The sequence below is a fragment of the Parus major genome, chromosome 15 (assembly GCF_001522545.3).
Source record: "Parus major isolate Abel chromosome 15, Parus_major1.1, whole genome shotgun sequence".
NCBI classification, from domain to species: domain Eukaryota; kingdom Metazoa; phylum Chordata; class Aves; order Passeriformes; family Paridae; genus Parus; species Parus major.
In genome coordinates, this window is record NC_031784.1 from 6,417,144 (window position 1) to 6,442,000 (window position 24,857).

General features: G+C 44.2%; 1 protein-coding gene across 14 annotated transcripts in view; it reads left to right on the plus strand.

The window, feature by feature from the left end:
- Positions 1–24,857, plus strand: part of FBRSL1 (fibrosin like 1) — a 367,873-nt gene that overhangs the window by 68,348 nt on the left and 274,668 nt on the right. For all 14 annotated transcript variants that reach the window (XM_033518104.1, XM_033518111.1, XM_019008372.2 and 11 more), the window contains exon 2: positions 16,292–16,393. In XM_033518104.1, coding sequence (XP_033373995.1) covers positions 16,292–16,393 — 102 coding nt within the window. The remainder of the gene's footprint in view (positions 1–16,291; positions 16,394–24,857) is intronic.

Consider the following 24,857-nt stretch of genomic DNA (forward strand, 5'->3'; position numbering starts at 1 on the left):
ATTTTAAGTTTGGCCCTGCAGAATTTTGAAGGCATGCAACTTGACAGGTCAAGCCAAAAGGATGCTGAAGGTAGCCTGATGTGACTGGAGGCACCCGCTGTGTGCTTCTCTGTGATTAACCATTGTTACACTCTGCTAGGTGCTTATTACAATTAAATTCTTCCTTCCCAGAGCAGCCTGTGTCATCCTGATTGGCACGGGGGAGAGCTGACAGTGTTTGCAGCAAAAGGCTGGATTCTCCACAAGCACCTGCTTTTTTCTGGCCAGTTTATTCCACGTTTCTTGCTAACAAAAGAAAGGCCCCATGTGACCCCAGGGGCAGTTTATATTGTCTTGTTACAGGTGGAATATGATTTTAAAAACAGGGAAGTAACCTTGTCATGTGCAGTGTGTCCTCTGGCTCAGAAAGCCTCCAAATCCCAAATTTCCTTAAATAATTTACTTCACCATCCCCAAGTTCATACTTGCCCCTGAAAGCTAGGGATCCATTTTGCCTGGATACTTCAGAAGGAAAGGCCTGTAGGCACAAAAATCCTTCTCACTGAGTCAATCTAAAATCCAGATTTTGCAGTCTAAGTCCAAGAAAACTCAGCGCCGGCAGATTGCTCTTGGCCCCTGCCTGGCAGGGTGTTGATTAATAATTTGAACCTGCAAATCCTCTTTCAACTTCTGTGAAATCTAAATTGTCCATCTGAGGCTTGCTTCTTTCAAAACAATTCTACTGTGATTTTCACTGCCAGCATAATTCTTTGTAAAATAGATAACCCTGTCAGTGGCAAAGCTGTGCTGCACACCTGGAAGGCAGCACAGCTGCCTGGCTGCTGGCAGATGAATGTGGAGAGCTGAGAAGAGCAGAATGGAAAACTGAGTTCAGTTCAGAAATACCCAGCTACATTCTGCTTCATTTGTACTGAACCATATATGTTTGCTTCAGAAGTTTTAATTTTTTTTTGTTGTTGTTAAGGCTGAAATTTTGGGGATAGGACAGGAGAGATTGGAATCTAAATGCCTTTAGGGGGTCGAGTTGTGGTTAGAAAATCTCAGCTTTGGGACTTGCCAGAAAATAATGGTGCAGCCACTTACTCAAGCAAGTCACTGTTTGAGGCTGCTCCTGCCACTGCATTCTCCCTGGGGCAGGAGGTGGTTTAGGGGGATAAAACAACAGAGGTTTCTGTGAGATGAGTTACAGGCTTTTGCACAGGTGGCCTGGGAGGTGGGAGCGTGCTGGTGCTGCTGGGTGGATTTTTAGGAGGGATAACACCAAGCTTTGACAAATGTGTTGTAGTTTGCAAACTTAATGGTGTTATGAGATGCTTTCATGTTTTCTGCTTAACTGCTCTGTCTCCATTTTGGCTCCTTTTTTATGGATTCGGTAAAATGATACGATTTTACTCTTGCATCAGTGCAAATCCATAGTAATTCTATTAATGCAAGAAAAAACAACACCTGGTTTTGGAAACCGTGAGAAAAGCAATTGCTGTGGTGTTTTTGAAAAAGGACCTTGTTTGCCCAGTAATTCAATATTGCTCTATCATCTCAATAATGAGAGTTCAGCTTATAATGGCAGCACATTACAAAGAAGGCCATACAATTTAAACATGTTGTAAATCCAACTAATAAGTATGAATTGATTTTCAAGGGGAAAAATGCATAAAACTAGTCTTTTACCATATGTTTCAACTCTACCAGAAACCTTACTTGAATGGTATTTCAATGTGCTTTACCTATTGTGCCACAAACTTTTTCAGGCTCTGTCAAGTTGTACTAAAGCTTTAAAAATACAGATGGTGGTAAAATCCCCAGTGGAAAACAGCCTTCTATTTCAAACTTCAGTGGTGTTTTTTTCTCTTCTAGTTCATGCAGATTTTGACAGATCAGAAGAAATATTCACAGCTTGATGCAGCTGGATTCTTCTTTGGCATGAGCAGAAACATCTGGCCCCAAAACAGCACATTTTACCAAAGGGCTGAAATACATGCACATGCATCTGTTGTGCTAATACATTTTTCTGTGAACTCAGATGTTAATTGCTTTGTTTTGCTGAGACAACAGTGTTGGTTGAGTGAATAAGGTTGTTTCCTTTAGTCCTCTGTTAGTGGTTTTCTTTAGCAAGTGATACTGTTTTAAATAGGAAACTGCCAGGTACAGTGTGAGCAGCAGTAAGATGCAAAGTGTTTTGAGCAAGGTTATTTACACTGCAGTGGTATCTAGATATGTATTATTATAAAGGATTTGTATGTCCACTGAGACAACTATTAGCAAAAAAACCCCATGTGAGACCAGTTTGACATCTCCAGAAGAAATGTTCAATTTCTACATCAATATTTTAGAGATTTTGGCTATCCCCACTTGCTACTTCTGTTGTTCTCTTTCTTCTCGTCTGCAGGCAGCAACAAAGGAACAATAAAACTGGGATAATTACCTGGTTATTTAGCTCTACCCATAGAGCCTTCATAAGTTTTGTTATTCTGGGCTTTGTTCCTTTTCCCACACTTGTTCTTTCAGGAAGAGCTACCAGTTCAGAGAAGCCCTTTTCTTGACTTCTGATCTCTGGATTGAGCTTTCAGTTCTGTTCTCCCCGATTCTGGGCCCCTGTGCTGCTTGTAAAGATCCCATGGTGTGACAGACCCTGGTCACTTCTCTGATCTGTATCCAAGGTACTTGGAAGCCTCCTGCCTTGGGCAGCAGTCACAGATCTTTGTGCCACAGTAAAACCTCACTGACCCATGTACCAAGAGCACCCAAATCCCACCAGTTCTTCCCAGCAGCAAAGGCCATGCTCCCTTATCCCTTTTTCACACAACCTGCCTTATCTGCTGGCTTCATTTTTTCATGCTGTAACTCTGTGTCTCTTTTTATTAAAATATTTCCTGTGGAGGTGTATAGTTTCCATGTAGAATCCAAGAAAGCAGCAATTCCTTTTTTTTGCTTTCTCCGCAAGCTCTACTCTATTAACATTATGCTTTCATTCTAAGAAATATTTGCTTACATGTCACCCAGGGAGAGTGATCTTGTGGTTAAGATGCAAGATGGTTGCTGTTAAAAGCTGCAGCGCTTTTAGGCATCCTGTTTTCTCTGTAGTTGTAGTCCAAGCCTTGTTCCAGGTTCATTGCTTGATGTTCCCAAAGTCATCTGGTCTTTTCATCCCTTCCGAGAAGGGGTGATAACACTACCCACTGCACATCCTTGCTATTTAAATTTGATGGGTATTTGCAGAGCATTTGGAGATGCTCTCAGGAAATATTAGTAGGATCATTAATAAGTGCATCTTGCTATTACAGCATCCTCTAAGGTGCTGTGTATATAACTCTAGACTTTCCCACTGAGCAAGTAGAGAAAGCAGATGCTTATTACTGTTTAAAATACCTTCCTGCACCAAATGTGACAAGGATGATGAGCATTTCCTGAAGTTAAGTCCATCCTTATGGGAAGGACTGCAGCAGGCTCAATTAATTGGGCTGTTACTTTAATTTCATTTTTAGAAGCTTCTTGTTCCAGTTCAAGTTAAACTGATTGATAACTTATTTAAACTGGGCAAAATGAAGGTTTGGCTTAAAACTTGACAAGCGTTTACAATACTTTAAATCAACTCCAAATCAAGCTTTTAGTTGAACTAGTGGACTTGTTTATTTTGGGTTTTGACAAGCCTTTGTGCTCTCTGTGAAACAGTGCAGGTGCAATGGCTCACATTTCTCTGGGCCTGCCTTAGGCAGGCTTCCCCTCCTCTGGACCCCGCTCATCCCCAGGCACAGCCTGACCCCTTTCTGGAAGGCACCAATTACATTTTTCTCTCCAGAATCAGTGAGGAGAAGCTGTCTAAACTCACAGGGAGCAATTCAGGCCAGCTGGATAAGCCTCAGTGTCTGCCTGGTGTTTACATCTGCAGTTTGCCCTTTCAGCTGTATCAAAGCTACAGAGTGCCAGCCAGCCCTTTTGTGACTGAGAAATGTTAAAACCCACACTTGGCTTTAGGGAATGCCAAGCCACTCCTGTGCTGCAAATCAGGAGTACAGACAGGGCCAACAACAAGAATTTTTCTCTACTGTAAGCTACTGGAATCTGTGGGAAGAAGGTAGGGCAGGATCCCAGTCCATCTGCACTGAGCTTTTGGTGCTGGCTTTGGTTCCTTGCATGTTTGTGTCCCTTGATGGTAGCGAGTATCAACCAGCTATTTCGAGGAGCTCTGGGCTCAGCCTGACAGCAGAGCTGCCTTCTAAAGAGCTGCTTCCCCTTCCTCATCAGTGAACATTAATCTCAAAGTTCAGTGATCATTAGCTAAAATAATTGTCACCCCTTTTTAGTTACTTGGGACTGGAAATTACCAAAGGGTTTCACCTTAGTTGCTTAGTCTCTAATTATTATTAGATTTTTGTTTTCTTCAGGATGTCGATCAGCAAACAGGATGTCCCCTGGGCATTTAGAGGAAATTGCTTCTGTGTTTCCTTGAGGAGCTGGCTGTGCCTGCTCTGGTAGTTTCAACAGTTTCCTCAAATCAGAAAACCTTGCCCTGGTGGTGTAGGAGCTCATGGCCTTACTTAAAGTTTCCTTGACAACCCCAATGTTGTGACTGATCACAATGGATGATCACCACCAGACACACAGTGATGTTTCAGGTTGCCTCTGCCTCAAGTCCAGACCTGCAGAGGTGTGAGGTTTGCTCTGATTTTTGCCAGAGCTGGCTTGGTTCATCTGCTAGTGCAGGGAGCCTGGAGAAAATGGCTTTGGCTCTTGCTGAGCTGATGCAGCTGTGGTCAGCTCTCCATTGCCTCTGGGAGACATGGCATAGCTGGCCAGGGCACAAAGACCTCTGCCAGGGAAAGGACAGATCCCAAAATATAGGCAGAGTTCAAGGAGGGACTTTGTAGAGTTTGGATTAGTAATAAAAGCAAATTGTAGATCTGGCTTGAGCAAGGTAGGAGCTGGAATAAAACAACTCATGGTGGTGTGCATGGGAATTGTCTCTGCTTTGCTAAATTCCCACTGTGCCAGCCAGCCATCAGTTCCTTCCATGTTGAAGTGGTGGTTCTCTTCTTGCCTTTACTGCCAGCAGTTCCCCCAGCTGCTGTGAGGCTGGAGCTTGCTCCTCCTGGGTTTTATGGGATGGTTAGCCGTAAAAGGGACGTGACTGTGGGCTGGTCTGAGAAGGGCTGGGAACACGAGATGTCAGGCCAGACCCTGGGCATGTGGGAGACTGTCTCCTGGCATTTGAACTGTGCCACTCCAGCTTAACCTCACCCCAGTGATGGACAACAAAAGTGTTTTGGGGTCCATTTCTACTCCATGGGAAGTGCCAGGCTGTGACTGTCCTGCTGAGGGCAGGGACCAGCATGGCTGGGGCTCCGCTCAGCTCTGCGATCTTTGACAACAGTTTCTGCAAAATTCATTATTCCCTAGGCAGCCTTTGCATTTATTTATTTACTTTGTATCTTTTCTTTTTTCACTTTGGTTTATTAGTTGCATGTGTGGCTTTATCTGGATAAAAATGCATGCAATTTATGCATGCCTACAGTAGCATATGTTTTATATATTGGGTTTACAGGGATGGTACTGATTCCTGAATTAATTTGAACAGCAAATTGTTGTTGTATCTGCACACAGTATGTCTTTTCTTTTTTTAACATGTATTATATGACACACATCTGGTGGTGTTTTAACTGTGTTATTGTGGTGCCTCAGAGTCCTAGCAATGAATTTGAAACTCAACTGTGCTAAGCACAGCTTTTTCACATGGGATGCTTGGAGGGGTTGAGCAAATTGTTGAGCAAGAATGTGGGTGTTTTTGTCTCTGCCTTGAACCAAAGAAGGGGTTTGCAGGCTGCCTTCACTGTGGGGCAGCATCCAGGGCAGCTGTTGTGCCCAGCTCTAGGTAAGGAGAGACCTGCAGTGCTCACACCTGGAGAATTGCTGCCAATTTTTGCATTTTTAAATGGTGGTTCAGTTGGTCTCTGTGATCCCCATAGGAAGGACTTGGAGCAGTTCAGGACAACTCTCCAAGTTTGTCCCATGGGTTAGGCTGTACCCACCATGGGCTGTCTGTGCAGTAGAGCTGTGCCTTGCTGGTGCACTGGGGAGGCTGAAGACCTTCCAAAATCATTCTTGTCAATGCTGTATCCAAGTCAAAGTGGCCTCTCTTCCCTTGCTGAGGGGCTGGATTAGTTCCCTTTGGGTGTGGCATTATGCAGGAAGCCTGGTGTCACCTCCCAGCTTTCCCCAACAGGCTCTGTTTGGCAGCACAGCCTCTGTTCTGCAGGAGCTGCAGGCAGCTGCTCTCATTCCTCAAACCCATGGTGCAGCCCTGCTTTGGGATATGTTTTTTCTCCTGAGGTGTGTTTTTCACAGAATTCAAGCTGCTGCTTAAAGCTGCAGCTCTTCCCCTCCTCTTCCTTACTTATTCTAAAAAGGTATCATTGGCATCCATGAATTTTATCTGCAGTGGTTTTGATAACATATTTTCCCAGATATTGATGGGACTATTGAATAGCTGCAAACCTTGTTTAAATCCTTTTACCTTCTGTAGCAAACATTAATGTTTATTTATTGACACTACCTTCTGAGAACTCAGCTGATATGGTCTCCACTTAAAATTTGCTTTATTGATATTTATATAGCAGTAACTTTTATCAGAATGTCTTGCAGCATGAGTGCATCTAGAATCCTAAATGCATCACATTTATCCAGTTTCCTTTTCAACCAAATTTATTGAAGAAATGAAACCAAGCTTATTCAAGAAAAATAATTTTCCAGAAAACCTTGTTGAAATAATTTAATTGAGTCAATTTACTTCAGTTCTGGTTTTCCTCTGCTGTTCAAGCCAGGAATCACAGCACTGTGCCTACAGCAGCCCAGCCAGGCCTGGTTGCTTTTCTGAAATATGTCTCCAGTACTTGTCTTTTGTCTGTTTTCTCACTGGATATTCCAAGATCAGCTGAAACACCTGTGTGACAGGATCTCCCATCCTATAGCTTGTGCAACAGGTCTGAACTTTGTTCTTGGTAAATGTTGTCTAATACCTTCCTTTAGCTATCAGAAGGCTGGGGAATGTCTGTTTGCTTCCCAAGGTTGAGGCTGAACTGCACTGAATGCTTTGCCTGTCTGACATAATTAGTAATACGTTTACCTTGCTTTTTACAATCTTCTTTTACTAAAATCACTTTTGAAGGTTATCATCACCTTTCATATTGAAACCAAAACCCTCAGTTTTGTGGAGCAGCATTACGAGAACTACTGTAATATACAGAGATATTTTTCTTGGTGGAATTTCCTAATATATTTTGAAACATCTCCTGCAGCTTTGGACAATTTAATATGTATATTAAATCTACTTTTGCTTTGAACATCACAGCTGTTGATATTAGCCTTTAATAGATGGTATCTGTATGCATAGATGGCAGCAATGTTAAAGCTGTCAATTCTGATTGCCTCCTACATGGTGTTTAAAAGCATCGTGTAAGCTCAGCCTAATTTAGTCCATTGGCTCCAGCTGAACACAGCTCTCTCCTTGCTAAGTGGATGCTTTAGTCAATCATCCCTCTGTCCTGCTTGGAGCTACTTCCCTTACAGTGATCCTTTCGCTATGGTCCACTGCACCAGATTGGTAACACTTGATGCATCTGCTCTTAAGAGTTCTGAGCTCATCTTCAGTGTATCCGTTTCTTTCCCATTACCAAAAAAAAAATTGTACCAAATCAATTTTCTATTTGATGCATATTGGATGACATTTTATAACCAAGAATCACAGGTCCAAATCATCTTTATGTGAAACTTGAAGCTACAAATCTTACTTTCAAGAGGCACGGAAGCTTTCAGTTCTCTCATGGGCTATTTATTGGATGCTGCTCCTTGAAACCTGTCACCTTATTGTGATCTTCACCTCATGCTCTAGGGGAACTTCTCTGCTGCCTAGAGCTCCTTCTTCTCCTCCTCCTTCACTGATTTGGTGACTTCGGGGCTGTTTCTCTTGCATATTCTCACTTCCCTCTCTGCTGCAGAGCATCAATTGCAGCCAACTTTTTCCCCTTCTTAACTGCATTATTCCAGAGTTGCTGCCACCATTGCTGATGGGCCTGGCTGTGGCCAGCCATGGAGCCAGCTGGCATTGTCACCACTGGACATGGGGGAAGCTTTGGGCAGCTGTCACAGAAGCCACCGTGCCACCAAGACTTTGCCACACAAACACAGTACGTGCCCTGCCTGCCTCTCCAGCCAGCCCCGAGGGCTCATAGGTGCCATCTGTGTCTGCGTGCCGTGTTGTGGAGGGCAGGTTTCAGTAAGATGGCTTGGGAGTGCCGTTTCCCCCTCAGCAGCCCAAGTCCCGCTCCGGCACGCGCTCGCTGGCTGTAACCTAAGCGGGTCTGGGCTGACACAGTTTATCACTGACGTATGTCAAACCCAGATTTTCCCAGCTGTCTGCTGCCATCTGCCAAGTGCGGCTGGGGGCATGCAGAGTGCAGTTTGCTACGCAGGCCTGATGGCAGCTGTAAAATCGAGCAGTTTTGCCTGCTTAAGCACCAGCTTTTTTCCAAAATAAGCATTAGCTCTCGCATGGCAGCGAGGCTCCTGATCCTGAGAGCGCGGGCCGTGGTGGGGAAGCGGTGCCGGCTCTGCTCCGTAGCCGAGGCCACCTGCCAGCCCAGAAGCTGTGAAAAATCATTGCAGCAGTTCCAGAGCTGCAGTAAAGCCAGCCCCACTGCTCCATACGGCCTCTGTGTGCTGGGCACTGAGGAGAAAGGCTTCTCCTGGCCCCCAGGGCACTGGCCTCCTTTGATGGCACCTCTGGAGAACCATGAGGTGAAACAGAGTTCCTGCCTAGCCAGAAGTGGCACCAGCTCTGCAGAAGTGTCAGGGAGCTGAAGCTGGGCTCATCACAGGACATTGCCCTGGCTAGTCACAGCTCCAGACAGGAGTTATTCCAAAAACTGCAAAGACAGCTGCCTGTACCAAAGGAGCTTGGGTTTAATTTGCACTTAGAAATGGCAGGTGACCCTCATATCTGGTTGCAAGCCTGAAGATGTAAAGTCAGGTTGTTACTGAGTAGTTCATGTTGCTCAAGTAGCTGAGAAACTATCAGTGGCTTTTAAATCCTTTGGTTTTTCACTGATAATACTTTTTATTACAGGAGGTGGTTGTACTTGCCTTGCTTTAGCAGCTGACTCAGTCTAAGCACAGAAATCCTTTGCTAGCATCAATTCAAGTTCTGTACATCCCAAGGAGAGGTAAAAACAAGCCACTGTGTTACAGACTGCTTGACTGCAGCACAGGCTATTGATGTAAATTAGCCAAAAGAAACTGGTAAACCAGGATTAGGGAACCAGTAAGTGTGCACAGCAGGTAAATGTGCAAGCAGTAACCTTTGAAACATCATGGAACTGAGTGACTGCTAAAAAAAAAAAAGGACAATTATCCTTCAGTATTGTAACACTGCTGCTGTTTGCTTCTTCATCACAGTAAGTAAAAATGGACATGTCATATTTAAAATGAGTTATGGCCAAGATAGCCCATCACAGTATCCACAGCAGCACCACCCAATTAGAAAAACTACTCTAATCCAACCTGATGCTACTGTCATTTTTTAAAATGAGCTCTACTTCAATCATAAAATACTCAGACCGTAACATTGCTTTCTACGCCATATGTCCTTATTTAGAGGGGAGAAAAAATGATTGCACCCTTAATTCAAAGGAAACGTTTCCCTCTGAGCCAGAACTCAATAAAATGTATCAAAAAAAATTGTGGAAAAGGCCAAGCAAAGAAAATCAAATTGTAGCGTGTGAAACGATTTAAGGAGGGACCTGGGGAATACATAATCTCCAAACTGCCAAGTTAGAGCAAGTATAAAATATACAAACAAGCCTGATATTTTTCCCAGTTGATCTCATTATGAGGTATGCTTGGGATAGATAAATTTTGTTAGAATGCATTAAGGCTGGATTTTCAAGGAAACAAATCAGAAGTAATGTGTTTAGCTGATTCCACCTTGTTTTGATACGTCGGTCTTTTCAGGTTTAAAGAAGTACATTTTTAAAGCCAAACGGTTTGTTTTGTTTCCAACATTAAAACCAGAGGCAACTGGGTGACTTTCCTCCCCCTTTGGAAAACAGACATTTAAAATTTCGGCGTGGTCTTTAATCATTGGGGTAGAGCTCTGTGCACTGTTTCACTGCCACTTATTGCTGCCTGCCTAAAATACACTGGGCTAGCCTTGAGTGCAATCCCTTAACAGACTGTTTCATCCACAAATAGTACTTTTTCCAAGTTGCCAATATATTTTAATTAAATTGTCCATTTGTATTTATTAAGGCAGTTTACTGTCTCCTGCTGCAGAAAGCTGCTACTGCTGATAGTCTACCAGAGAAACATGAGCTTATCTGGGACTTGATAATAAAATGCAAGCATATGTTAGCAAAAAAGTCTCTCAAAATATTGTTTAAGCATCCTTTTCATCCTTTATTGGGAAGGGGACAGGCCATACAATTATTTTTGGTAAGTTTTTGGAACAGTTGGCGTTATCAATTCTTGTAGCTATAGGAAATCATGATCTTTGTTAGAATGAAATGTTACCTGCAGGAATTTTTCTTCAACCCTGTAGAAAGAGTTGGAAAAGGGTCCTTTGGCAGAGCTGATGATAAAGTCATTACCTGCTGATGAGATGTAAAGTGGTGTTCAGCAGCATTAGTTTGGATAGATGAGCATGATAAAGTTGATTCATCCCTGTCTCTGCTGATCTGAAAGCTTGGACCTAAACTCTGGGACTTGGATGCCTCTCAGCTCTACCCACTTATCTCCAAGTGGCTCCTGCCAAAATAGATTTACCATGAAGTCAGTAACACGGGAATCCAAAGGTTGTGTTTGGTCTGTCCTCTCTCTAAAGACAAATGAAAGTGGATCTTCCAGAGCTTTAAGAAGGAACTGAACTTTCTTCTTGAAGTTAATGTGTTCCTGAAAGGAGGTAGCCTGGCTCAGTGCTGTGTGGGACTTTTTGCCCTTTTGATTTGAAAGGGCAGCTTTGTTTTCATGGACCATTCCTGGCTCCAGAGTGCAGCACAAAGTAGGTGGGTGCCATTCCTGCTGGTGCCTGTCCATTGGCAGAGGTGACAGGATTAGTGGATTAATAGACCCATCTGAGCCACCAGAACAGAATCTCTGAGATTAATATCTTAATTATGTCTCTCCCTGAGGCTTCTGCTTTCTGTCTTTCCTTCAGAACTGTGCAGAGAGGTTGCTGGGAATTTCTTTTCCCACCCTGTGTGTATGCAAGACCCGTTTTGTACGACACAGATACAAACCCAAGCAGCAGCAAGGGGTTTAAAACGAGACTGCTGTGACTTTAAGAGTGAGGAAAAAAAACTGTTAAGGAAGGAAAATAAAAATCCCACAGCCTGTTGTAGCAGCTGTAGCTTCAGATCGTGTGGAAAATGAAGGCAGATGATTCAATTTGGCCTGTGCCCCGAGTACATTTCCAAATGCTTCTGTGTGTGCGCAAGATAATGAACAAATATATTGAGATGGCACAAGATCAGTCCGAGTTTGCCGCTGCACAGGCCGTGGAGCTCCCAGTAGGAGTGCACTAGCTGTGCTGGGTTAATGGGGGTGAGGGTCAGCAAGCCCAGCACCTTTCAGAACAACTTAAGAAAAGAATTTGTCTCCTTTTGCCCCGGGCTCCCCGTGGCACTCAAATGGAGCTTGTGATAAATCGAAGTGTATTTATTAATAATGAGCAGGGGCAGCGTGCCCATGATGTGAAAATAGGTGTGCCAAATAAAAACGTGCTTTCCTCTGACATCGGAAAAGCTTAAGTAAATGGAGAGCAGGCTGATCTATTATGATTAAAAAGCAGGGGCTGAGAGCCAGCATAGTGGTAATGAAAAAGCCCTTTTAGGGAAATAAGGCCCATTCTGCCCATTCATATATTCCTCCACCCCCCACCCCACAGGAAGAAGTAAGGAGGGGGAAGTTGGATGGGAGAGATGGAAAGGCAGCAGCATTCCAGGGTAGCAGAGCAGGAGTTATTACTGGGATGAGTTATGGTATTTAATCATGCTACATGATGTCCAACAGCGCAAGGTTCATAATTCTTGGCTCTGAACATGGCTTGGGACTGTCCGTGAGCACCTGCAGAATGCAAATTGATCATGGCCTTGCAAACCCTCTGTACCTACCCCTGGTCCTTCCCTGCCTGCAGCCCTGGCCTGCTCCCACCGAGCTGGGAACAGCCTCTTTCATGTTCTCAAACACAAACCTGGCGTTCCTGGTGAAAGCTGGAGTGCAGCTACTGCAGAGAGCTGCGATTGCCTGCTTTGCTCTGCGGTGTGTGCAGGGTCTGGGGTGTTATTTATCTCACAGGAGACTGCGTTGGTCTGGCTTTTAAGCAGCTTTGGGTTTAATCAATGCTTTTGGAGAATTGCCTTAACTTCAGCAATGAAACTCTGCTGGAGTAAAACTTCAGCACCTATTCAAGATTTCAGTTCATATACATGGACATTAATGTCTTGCTGTCTTAGGCTTTGGAAGAGATAAATTAACAAATAGCTTCAGTTGTCCCCATGTGCCTTTTTATTTTCTTCCAGCTTTGCTCTCCAGAGGTGACACAGTAGTCAGCCTTTGTCTAAGACAAGATTCCCTTCCACCTCCAGCCCTCTGGAGACAAGGCTGAGGAGCACCTTTCCAAGCCCTTCTCTGCAGAGCTGTGGGCACCAGAGTTATTTTGAGACATTTTGCTTCTCAGATAGCTCCCAAAACACTTTGAGCAGACCTAAGGGCAACTCAATCAAACACACTCAGGTTTGGCCCACACAATTTCCCCTGCTGTTCCCCAGTCTCTGTTTTGGCTCTGTTATGCTCGCTGGAACCCTCCAGTTCCAGTTTGGAAGACAATTTGGATTAATCCTGCCTCAAACGGAGCAAACCCATCCATGGGATTGTTTTTGCTCAAGGACCTGGGTGCACTCAGTGGGTAATGCAGGGGACAGGCTGTGTCTCAAAAGGATTTGATTTTAGGTGAGACCAGCCTGTAATGTTGAATTGCATTTGTAATTCTGGTTGCTGAAGGACATTGGCACTGTGTGTAAATACCCTGGGCATTTAGTATAGGCTGCTCAAGTGTTAGATGGGGTGTTTGGCTGGTCCACCTGGGGTGTTTAATCCCCGTGGCTGGTGTTGCAGCAGTGCCTCTGGAGGTCCCTGGCAATTGTTGTATGTGGATTTGGGGAGTTGGTTGGCTCTGTGCTGAGCTGGAGGTGACATCCCCAGGCTGGGAGCAGCTCCAGGAGCCCACCTCAGCTTTGCAAACTCTGGAACAGTAATGACTTTTTCCAAGGGAGAGGGATACTAGTTTTTATAGTAAAACTCAATCGGGGAACGTGGTCAGGAGGAATTTCTGGAACTCAGGCAAAAACACCCAGAGAAAATCACTAGAAATCAAGCAGCTGAGCCAGTGGCAACTTTGGGAAAGAAGCTTTGGACCAGTTTGCTAATACCCAGGTCTGTTGGTAGTGCCCCTGAAACCAATGCATCCATTTAGCAGAACAACTTGTCCTCCTCCTTGGGTCCTGCATGTGGCTCATTAGGGTAATTACTGATGAATTAAGGCAGCTTGGCTGAGCGCTGGGGCTGCGGGTGTGCGGGCTCCCCTGCTGGCAGGCAGCAGGTGTAAATGAACAAGATCTGTCAAAAAGGCTGATGACCCTCTTAATTCACAGCAGCAAACTGGGGACAGAGGTAGTGCAGCAAGTTTAATAATTGATATTTACTTGGAAAGGTTAATGGCAGCAGTGATGCTTCTAATTTGCTTGCCCGTGCAAGACCTTGTCAGGTCAAATTGTCTCAATTTGTTACTGCGTGTGTAGGTGTAGTTTTCCTTTAATGAAATTTGGAGAAAAGAAACAGGTGGTGTTTGGAGCTGACTGTAACTCAAGAAAAGCAGCAAAAGGATCCAGTCTGATAACAGGTTGGGTGAGTCTGTGCTAACTTTAAACAGCTGGCAGTTTAGTCTTTTTGAATTAATTCTAGCAACCATTTGCACTTGGGAAGGTGAAAGGATTTGGAATGGCATAATTTATTTTCCCTTTAATTGCAGCTGTCTAGGAGTTGTTTAGGTCAGAAGTGTAATAATTTTGACAGGCTTTGATGTGTTCCTAGGTGGGAGGGAGAAGGTTTTGGATCAGAAAGCTGCAGAATTCAATGGGCATTTCTGTACTGTATTAGGGAAATTGTAATTCTGCCCTGTAATGGTTAAGTGGCTCCTATTTCAGGGCAAAACAAAGCACCTGCTGTGTCTGGAAGGATTGGAATTGGCAGGTCAGATACTTTACATCCAAGAGTTTCAGAAGAGCTGGCTGATGACTTGAAACCAGTGGAGTTGGGTTTTGAGTAAGTGTAGAAAGACCCAGATGACAGAAAAAAGCTGGTGTGCCAGTGTTATGAAAAGCTGTAATTAATGGGGTATTACCATTTGTCTTATTGGCTTGGCATCAATCCTAGGCAAGATAATGGCATAGCTGAAGTAGTAATTGCTTAATAAAGACCTCAAAAAGAGTAAAATAAGTGAATGACAATCATTTAATGTATTTAGGAAAAAAAAATTACCAAATTTACTTAATTATATGTGGAATTAAAAATTTGATGGCTTATGGCCAATATTGATGTAGGATAGTTAGATTTCTCTTTTCAGTGTTGTTGACCTATTTATTAAGGAAACAGACAGTATGGATTGAACATTATGAACTTCAAGTGGATTATTTCTTGCCTTGATACATGGTGTGGATAGTTCCAAATTCAAGCTCACTGTTGTTGGAAATGCTTCTAGCAGATCCTAGCAGGGGTTGCCTCTCATTGCTGTGCTGTGCTTTTGAAGATTTTGACATAGGAGCAAAGATAAAATACTTGTTTTGATGAAAGTTTTCAGGTGGGCAATATTTGAAAGGTGGTGGACAAGGAGTGAGCCAGGGCACTGCACTGAGAGTGGTGGTTGTGTGATGAGGTGGCCACGATAAAATTTTGCTTTCTATCACTTAAATGTGTCCAAATGTCTTATCCTGCAGAAGAAGGTGTATTGATGAGGCAAAGGTGGCAAAGGCATGCAGAGCAAGGACATTAATCAGAAATCTACTGAGCATGATACTTTTCCTTCTACTTCTTTTCCTTTTCCTTCTGCTACCCCAGCCCATACAGGGCTGTGCGCTCTGGATGAGAACTGGAGCTCGTTATCCGTACACTACTCTGAACATTTAATTAAAATATTAACAGGCTGTGGGGCACTGGGCTGGCAGCACTGTAAAACATCCATGGAGTGCAGTGACCAGTGCTCTGATAGCTGTGCCCACGTGGTGACAACATGCCCAGTGTGCCCAGTGCCACAGGGGTACATCAGCACCAGGAGCAAACCCTGCTGGCTGCCAGTGCCACCATGGAACAGGACAGCAAGAAACAAAGGGATTTTATTGCCATTAAAAATACCAATTTGTACAAGCCGACATTTTAAATAGTGTAATTTAAATGGAACCAAACTGATATGAATAGAACCTATTAATAAATTAAACACTTCTTTCCACCCAATATTTCACGAGGGAATTAGCAGAATAATTTGTTAGTAAATGAGCCCAGGAATGAAGCTGTGAATGACATCTATCCTACCCCTGTCCTCCCCCTGTAACACTCTTTGCAGATGTAAGAGGAAGGTTGCTGTGACTTCAAACGTTGGCTCTCTCACTTCTATCCAAACAGACTCACAACTTCAGGTGAAGGGAGTGGGATGATTTAGCAGTTAAAGCACCAGCCTTTAACTGCTGAGGGACACTGGCCTGAAACAATTTCAGATACGACACAGAATCTGCTCTACTTCAGATTCTGTGTGGTATCTGAAATTGTTTCAGGCCAGTGTCCCTCAGAGGCCATCCTGAGCTCTCAGTGCAGTCCCTGGGGTGTCCCCAGGGCACATCTCCGGGCTGGGAAGCGATGGCCTGGCCACTGGGTCAGGCAGCAGCAGTGTCCCAGCTGAGGGGTGCTGGGAGCAGAGTGAAGGGGGTTTGTCCGTCCCCTTCCCCTCCTGGCAGGCCCCCGAGCACTTTGGCACAACCTTGCCTAAGGTTCCAAAGAATTGCCAGAAGCACTTTCCCTGTCACACTGGTGAACAGGAGTGTGGGCACACGTGGCCAAGCACAACTGCAGAGAAGCCCCGTGCGTTCCATCCCTTCCACGGCGCCGTGGGCGTAGGAGAGAAACATTGACTAACCTCGGGAACAGGTGTCAGAGCAGTGCTTGAAAATCTCCTTTTTCCCCCTCCTTCTTCTCCCTCTAGATGAAGGTCCCTACAAGCAGAAGTGGCAGAAATAGCGAGGAAGACAGCATCAGGGAGGCCACAAGCTCTCAGCGGAGCAGCTCAAGGGACCGTCTCAGTGATGTAAGTACCATTCAGGAGAAAGCATCGCTTCATTGCAGCAATTCCCGCTGCTGACATGGCTTTTCATAAATCTTGCTGAACAAATGTTGGCATCCAGAGGTCACTGTGTAATAACTTTTTTTTATGTCATGATTGAGTGTTACGGCATAAGTGGTTGAGCTGCCTTGCAAACACTATAATCATGGTGCAAATAATATGATAAGCGAAAGATCAGAGATGGGAAAACAAAATGGAATTGTTATTCCTTGGGGAAAAATGGCTTGATGTTTTGTTTTGTTTTTTTTCAAAGAAGTTGTGTTAAAAAGCTTTTTACAGCATCTTTGGGTTTAACTGCTACACGTAATCACATAGTTTGGGTGCAAAGTTAGTTCATCTAATTTTATGCTTCCTGCCGCCAAGATACGAGAGGGTTTTGGAGGAAAGCTGTCTTTCTCTCAGGAAATTCGATGGTACATTGAGTGAAATGTTATGATAAAACAAAAGCAAACGGTGCCTTAGTGTGTAAACACACAAATGGGCTTTTGAGTCACCAAGAAATCAATGGCAGTGCTGGGATAATTTTATACGAAGGCTTTTTGTGTTAGCAATTAGCATTTCGCCTTCATTAAAACATGATTTTTTACTAATTAGGACCTTTCCCGTTAGGAGAGATTTAAATGAAGAACAATAATCAAACGCTGGCACGAGCATGTCTGAAATATTAAATTTGCCATTTCAATGGCAAGCCACAGAAATCCCAGAGCGAGTGGTTTTCATGTTGAGTTCTATTAATGTAAAATATGCTTCATAACTAAAACCTGTCACAGAAAACGGCTCACACCAGCTAAATTCAATTGGACAGTTAATTTAGCTTTAAAATTGAAAACACTACCTCCGCTTCAGGATGCAAAAGGAAGGGGGGGGGGAAGCCTTTGATAAGTGTAATGTATTTGCTATTAAGGCTTTCAGAGCCCGTTCTACAGGAGGAAAAGGGAGAAAAAAGGGGAAAAAATGGCTCCCACAAATGTGTTTAAAAGCTGAAAGTATTTATTAAAAATGTCAGCAGAAAAGTGCTTTTGGCAGATTAAAGCGGGATTCAGCTTGACAGCTCTGACAGGGAAATGTGACGGGGGAAAATTCTCTCTACATGTTTGGAGTGTGAATGGGGCGCTGTAAACAGCCGACGCAGTGGGAGGAAGAGAAAAATAACGTGTCCTGTGATCTGCTTCCAGGATTGCGAGCCCACGCGCCGGGGGGGCCCCGGGACAGATCCCCTTGCTGTGGGACACCTTTGGCTGTGTTGTTAGTCAATAACGATGGTAATCTTATATACACGTACATCCATGCGATTCCCTGCCTCCCCTCCCCTCCTGACGGGTGTGTGAGAGCCTGGGAGCTGCAGGAAGGGAATAACATATTCCAGCTTAGCCATTAGCTCAGGTCAAAGCGTTAAGTGGTCTTGGAGACTTTTCTTGTTAAGCCAATGCACTTCCAGTATTTCTCCTCCTTTCCCTTTGCCCCCAAAGTTGCAGGCTGAGCCTGTAGGAATTGACTCTGAGTGCCTAATTCCTGCAAAATCTTCAAAGCCTGTTCAGCAGCCAGTGAAATTCAGTGGGAAATGAGCACTCTGTTCTTTTTTATTCAGCAGAGACGTTTGGGCAGTGCCTGGAGGCCGGGGCACACTTCAGAGCTTTGCTGAAGCTGCTCCCGTGACCTGGCGACCCATCACAAATGAGAATTTTTCAAATTAGTAATTAAACAGTTTGAAAAGTAAGGTTCGTGAGTCGCAGAATGCTCTTCGTTCATTATTTGATGAGTGCAATTTAGCTTTAATTACATATAACGCTGCCTCTCGCGCTGCTACATGTTCTGTAGCCTATTTAGCGACTGTCTGAAAGTCTTAGCAAGTCCCATGGGTGCAGTCAGGTGGTTTTCCCCATTTCTGTGTGAAGGGATGAGGAGGCAGACTGGTTCTCTTACTGCAGAGAGGGAGCAGGGAAAGGGAGAGGAGACAACCACGTGCTTCTGAGTGTAGATTCCTGCAGGATTTCCTGTCCAGCCATGCCTGGTCCCTGTTGGCTCTGGAGCTGTGTGTCCCTGTTTAAATACCTGTTGTGCCACTGAAGTGCCACAGCTCCTTTTGTGTCCTCAGGATCAGGACCACAGGGCAGTCAGGATGTCCAGGGAAGGCAGGGATTGTATTTCCTGGAGGCTGGTGGTTACAAAGCGAGGCTCCAGTGCCCCTGTATAGATGGATGCTCTGCAGCAGGAGGCACCTGGGCTGTTTCTCACTCTCCTGCTGTTCCTCGGTGCATTTGGCCTTCAGGAGTGCTTTTTGTGCTGCCTTTCCCACTAAGTGGGGTGTGAACAATGGAGTAAATGAGGCAGGAGGTGACAGGTCTGGCTGCTGTAGGGTAGCACACAGCAGGTGTGGTGGGAAATGTGCCTATCAAAGTGTTGGCTGTAGCTGTGCCATCTCAGGAGCCCTGGATCCTCCCTCCAGCTTCATTGGTCCCCATTTCACAAGTGCTGTTCTGAACAGCTTAGCCCCTCCGTGCCATTTGTTTCTTGAGGTGACTCGTTCAATGGGATGCCAGCAAGTTGTTCTTTATTTACATTAATGCATGTCATTAGTCTCTAATGGACCATGAAGTCAAGAGGTGGCCTGGTCTGTCGTGGAATAATTGCACTCTAAAGAAAACTGAGGCAAATGATTGATTATGTTGTGCACACACACACACAAACAGCCATTGGTTCGTCCACTACGAAACCCAGAGCATTTTTCTCCTTCCTTGCCACAAGTGAAAACTCTGTGGGGAGAGAATGATACAATTTCATAGTGAGACAGTAATTGTCTGGCTTGTATAGTAAGTCTTTCCAGACATTACACCGAGTGGCATTTATTATGGGTCATTGGGGGAAAAAAATGCTTATTATGATCTAGTGAAATCATCTCTGGCTGCAGAGGTTTGATTTGTTGAGGCTGGGCTCTTCTTTGGGATGATGAAACTTCAGAGCAGAAAACCAGTGAAGTTTTAGCCCAGTTTTTGTGGTGCAGAGAGGAGATGGGAATCTGCAACTTGTTTATGTTCCCAGCGTTGATGTAAAAGTTCCTTAAATACTACTACAGAGCTGACATCCTTATTACAGGTACTCTCAGGTCTTCTACAACCAAAACAGTCACAACAGCCTTTTTCCAAAATGGGATTTTCCTCTGCTGCCTTTCCGTGTGAGGTAATTGGAAGTTACCAGAGAATTAAGAGCCAGATAAGCCATATTGCTATTTTGTTGTGTTGACCCAAGTAAAAGTGGAAAGCTTGGGCATTTTGTTTTGGTTTTCCCCATGTTCCATAATTGTCCTAATCTTTTCTGATGTCCTGAACATTCCAAAAATCCACACAGAGCCTTGTATAATGGCTTGAAAAAAGGGTTTTTATCTTTTTCTTGACCCATCAGCTTAAGAACTGCCTGCTTTTTAATGGATTTTCTCCCTCACTAAATTGAATGGATCGTCCCTCATTATCATTTAAATAGAAGCCTCACTCCCTGTGAACATGGAAAATTTGAATGTGGTAGTAGAGCTGTGATAATTTGAAATATTCGGAAGGTGGGGGCAAGGAGGGGGAGCAGGCGGCAGAGTGCAGAATTGCTGAATGTAATTGTCATGGATTCTCAATTTTGTTGCCACAAGATGGGAAAATAGACTAATAATTGTCTTCCAACCCTAGTAGAATAGTTGCCCTAGTTAGCTGAAGCTAACACTCTAATTGTCATGGGGGCACAGAGATGAATGAGGATGTATGCAGGGCACAGCCAGGGCTAAATTGAGTGATATACTAAGGCAAAGAGCAAATTGGCAATTATTGGCCCAGCTGAAAAGGTTGGCAGGTGTGCTGCCTTCTCAGGAGCCCTTAGGGGGAAATTGGAAATATAAAATATCGACCATAAATACTTGCTGATTAGGAAATATGTTGCAAGAGGTGCTGGCCACTTAAGAGTCAAAACTCTCCTTTTCAAGGGATTGGCTTCAGCTGTGCATAAAACCAGCAAGTGCTGCTACTAAGTTGTTGAGAGCCTTTTCCTCTCATCCCCCAGGCTATCTTTTCTAATTTTTCATCATCCTATCCTTGTACATTTGTTTGTTTTTCTTTAAACATAATGAATGAAAAGCAGTCTTTTAGGAAATGCAAAGATTTTCCTCTCTCTAAATGTTCTTTGATAAGTGTTTAGCATATTGTATAGGCTAGATATAAAATTCTCTCTCTGATAGATGAATACAAAATAACTTCTGTGATTTCTAATTCAGGCAGTTCACTGTGATCTGCTTTTCTTTGTGTGCCATCACAGGCACTGTCTCCCCCTTCCCTCCTTCTTCCCATACCACACTTCCCCTCCTGGGGCACGGGGATTAGAGCAGCAGCAGGGTACAAAGCTGGAGGTCCCTCATGTGTGCCTCAGGCTGAGGTACCTTGCCAGAAGCACAATCAGATGAGCCTCTGAAGGTAGAATTGGACCACAGTCACACCACATCTCCATATTCATCCACACTGTAAACTTTGGTGTGTGTGGGATGCCTGGTCTTGGCTCCAGCAGGGTGGCAGTGGGACCTCAGTGCCATGGTCAGGGGTGTTAAAGAGAGCATTGAGGGAGTTTTTGGGAGGTCTGGGGTTAGCAACATGTGGACTGCAAATTTTGTGGCATGTGCTGTCCATTGTTCCCCACGTGTGACACACTGGGATCTGATCTGCAGTTTGAAAAGCAGAGTAAGAAAAAGAGTAGCAGCAAGATAGTTTTAAGACCCCTGCCACAAACCATGACTCTTGGGAAACTGGTTTGAATATTCATCAAAGGATCTTGAGACATTGCAAATTCCATTCTTCTGGAGGCAAAAATTCCCATACCTTCAGCATGCTGCCTGCTTTTACCTGTGTCCCACAAAACACCAAATGCTTGCATGGAAACATCTTCAGCAGAAATTAAGTTCTAATGACTGGCATGAGGTTTCAGTGAGGGATAGTTAGGAAGAAAGAAAGTCTGGAGAAGTTTTGTGAAGCTGTCAGAGGTGATGGTTTGAATGGGAGCAGCACTCATGTAGGTTCTCTGCAATTCTGTGAGGTCTTTTCCTATTGTTCCTGCCTAGCTGCACTCAGTTCATTCCTGGTCAGTGGCCGTCTTTCCTTCTGCTGTCTGCAGCCATCAGCTGTAGGAATAAAAGTGTCTTGGGTGGAAGCTGTTCTGTAGCTTATCAAGCCAGTTACAGATGCTCAGACCTTGCAGAATTTGATATTTTACCAGACTGGTTTTGCAGTGTTTCCAAGCATAACACACTCTGTTTATCCAACAGAATAAAGTAAGTGAATTCAAGAAGGAACACATTCAAGTGTTGCATGACATCCAAATCATTCATTATGTGTTGGGGTTATCTTGTCAGGTCCGGGTTTCTAATCTCAGCGAACATCAGATGCACTGGGTGACCTTTGCCATGTCAATTGAACTCATTGTATCAGCAGACAGGAGCGTGGCTATGGAAATTAATTGCGTTAAGAGTCTCTGTGTTAAGGTCTGGGATATCTCCTGCCCTTGGCTCTTTTTGCCCTCCTCTCCACTTACCCTTCTCATTGCAAGATACTTGAGTTTTATAAGAGACTTGCTTGGGAAGGAAATGTGGGATTTCTGCAGTATTCAAAGCTGAACCCATACTCTGTTGTTGAGTGCTCTATAAATGACCAAGGGGAGGGTAAACAGATGCAGTTCCTGGTGCCTCTGCCCTCTCTGACTGTGGAATTGGGAAGGAGTGGAAGGTGGGTACAGCTGAGGTGAGTGTCATCCTGAACAAATGCTATAAAACAGAATTCAAAGCCAGATCTCTCTGTACATAGTATTGATTACCTCTGCTGAGAGCTACCCAAGCCAATCAGGCTTGCAGCACTGGGGCTCATGGTAAGGTTGGGTGTGTGATTTGGCAAGGCAAGATTTGTCATTGAGTAGGAGCTGGGAATTCTGCCTCAGTTCCCTCCTCTGCTGGGGGCTCCTCGGGTGCCACTGGGCACATTTGAGTCTTTCCCTGCCTCAGTTTCCACACTAATATGAGGGTGGCATTAACAGTAGTGGTTGGAGGCTGCTTTTGGGGACTGTCCTTTGCCACATGGGAACAGCTGTTGGCTGGAAACAGCCATTTCAACAGCTGCCTTGGAGGTACTTGATACACTCCTGGTTTCAGCCAGTGAAAGTGGCACATGTCAGAAAAGCAGGAATGAACTCTTGACATTTCAGGAATATGTTAATATGCCTTGAGCCAAAGGGTATGGAAGGGAGCACTACAAACGAGCTGGTTTTGTGGTTGTGCTGCCATCACCTGCTTTTAACTAATCCCCTTATAGTTAGGTTTTATATCAAGGACACAAAAAATCCAAGCTGAAACCTGCCTGACCCATTCAGAGTGGGGAATTGGCTTGAGGTGCCCTATTACCTTGATTATTGTTGGATTTTAAAGCCCTTCCTGCTGTCTTTCAAGTTCAATAAGTAACCCAATAGCTTTAAGAAACTGAACAGAGGGTGTCTTAATTTCTTTTGCATCATGAGAGCAGTGGAAGGCCATGCTTTTATTTATATAAGGGAAATAACTTTTCCTGTCAATTTAATAGACAATTTTGGAAAACCTGCTGCAGGTTATTGGTGAGATTTTCTCATGATTTTCTTTTCTAAATTGCAGTTGCCATTTTTATCACAAAGAAAGAAAGAAATCTTTTAAATACAGTTGCAGATAGCAATGTAACTCAAGCTCTCAAGGACATCAGTGGGGGGGTAGTAGAGTCTTTCAGCAGTAAGATTTTGCCTTTGCTGCCAGAAAGGTGTATTTTTTTATATCTAGTGTAATTAACACAAGAGCTATCCCAGGGTAGAAATAATTCACTCTCTGACATAACTGAAATGTCTTGTCTGTGCTGTCTGGTTTTGTTTTTAACCTTGGGCTTAAAAGGAACCAAAAAATCTTTAGTTGTAAAAGAGCACATCATCTGCAAAATATTATAAGCCATTTATCTTTATGCACAAATGCCACCTAGCAGTTCAGCTCCTCTTCTGCATCATTAAATGCCCAGACCATATTCATTTGCCCCTAACTAATAACAGTCTCCCCCTAGGAACACTGGGTATTCCAAACAGCCCTGGAAGAGGCAGAAGCTGGTGCTCAGGCCAGGCAGAGAGGGCTGCTGCCCTCCCTGAGGCTCTGCCCAGGGCTGCTGGGTGGATTCTGTGGCTGGCTGGGTGGGATCACAGTCCTGGCTTTGAACTGTGTGTTTGTCAGCCCCTTTCATGCCTGCCATGGCTTCTCCAGGCAGTGTTTGAGGGCCAGAGCTGAGCCTTCTTGGGTGCCTGTGTCGAAGGAGTCAGAGCTGGTTTGGGTTTGTCTCAGGTGAGCCAGAGGTCCCAGGCAGGTGCTGTGCTGGTGGCTGCAGCACCAAGAGGAGTGTGGCTGGCTGGGTACCACAGGCACCATCGTACCCTGCTGCTTGAGGCCCTTCTGACAAGGAGAAAATTGACCAAAACAGCAAATAGACTCTTTGGAGAGTTTTCTGACAGCCCTCCATGTAAGTGCTCCTGTCCTTGTAGGTAAGAGCCTCAGTAAGTTGTTCCAGCTGAAGGCTTGCCCCAGTAATTACTCCTGCCAGACAAGCACTCATTCACTGTGAAAGGAGTTTTCTTCAGCTTTGGGTAGATGCCAAGTTAAACTTCCACTAAGATTTCTTATATTTGCAGCCACAATTGATTACTTCTCTCATTATTTGATCTTGATATAGAGACATACGGGCTGAGCCGTGTTTGTATTAACCAGCAAAGAATTTTTTCTTTAGGAACATCCATCACAGTTGCATGCAAACTGTTCTGCTCTGGCACTCATAGCTGATGTTAGCTGGGGTTTTTTCTGAATTGCTACATGTGACAATTGGTATGGATCTGCCTAAAGAGCCACAGTGTTCCCAGCTAACCAAGAAAGCAATAGTGGTTTGGTAGATGTGCAGAAAAATGCATGCAAACGTGCATGAGAGTGCATAAACATAATTGTTGGAAGAGATTTTACAAGTTGACTCCAAATATTCACCATTTACTAATTTTATATATGCAGTAAAAATTCTGAGGGGGGGGGGGAACCCCACTCTTTTTCACTGCTGATTTTCAGGAAATTTGATGTTAAAACTTTTAAGAGAGAAGAGGCTCTTGGATGTGAAAAATACCAGAGTCAATTGCCATTCAGTTTTAATTATTTCTGATGTAACACTTTATCCAATAACTGGTTTTATTGTTTTCTACTCAGTGGTTTTAAATCAATGGTCTGCAGATTCCTGGGGTTCTTGGACAGCTTGGGGTGCCTGAAAGTTGTCTTAAGAAAAGCAGGTCTGTTGTTAGAGTGCTCAAGTTTGTTGTCCAAGAGTCTGCTCCATCCCAGGAAAACGTTTTGCATGTGCACAATGCTCAAAGATTGAAA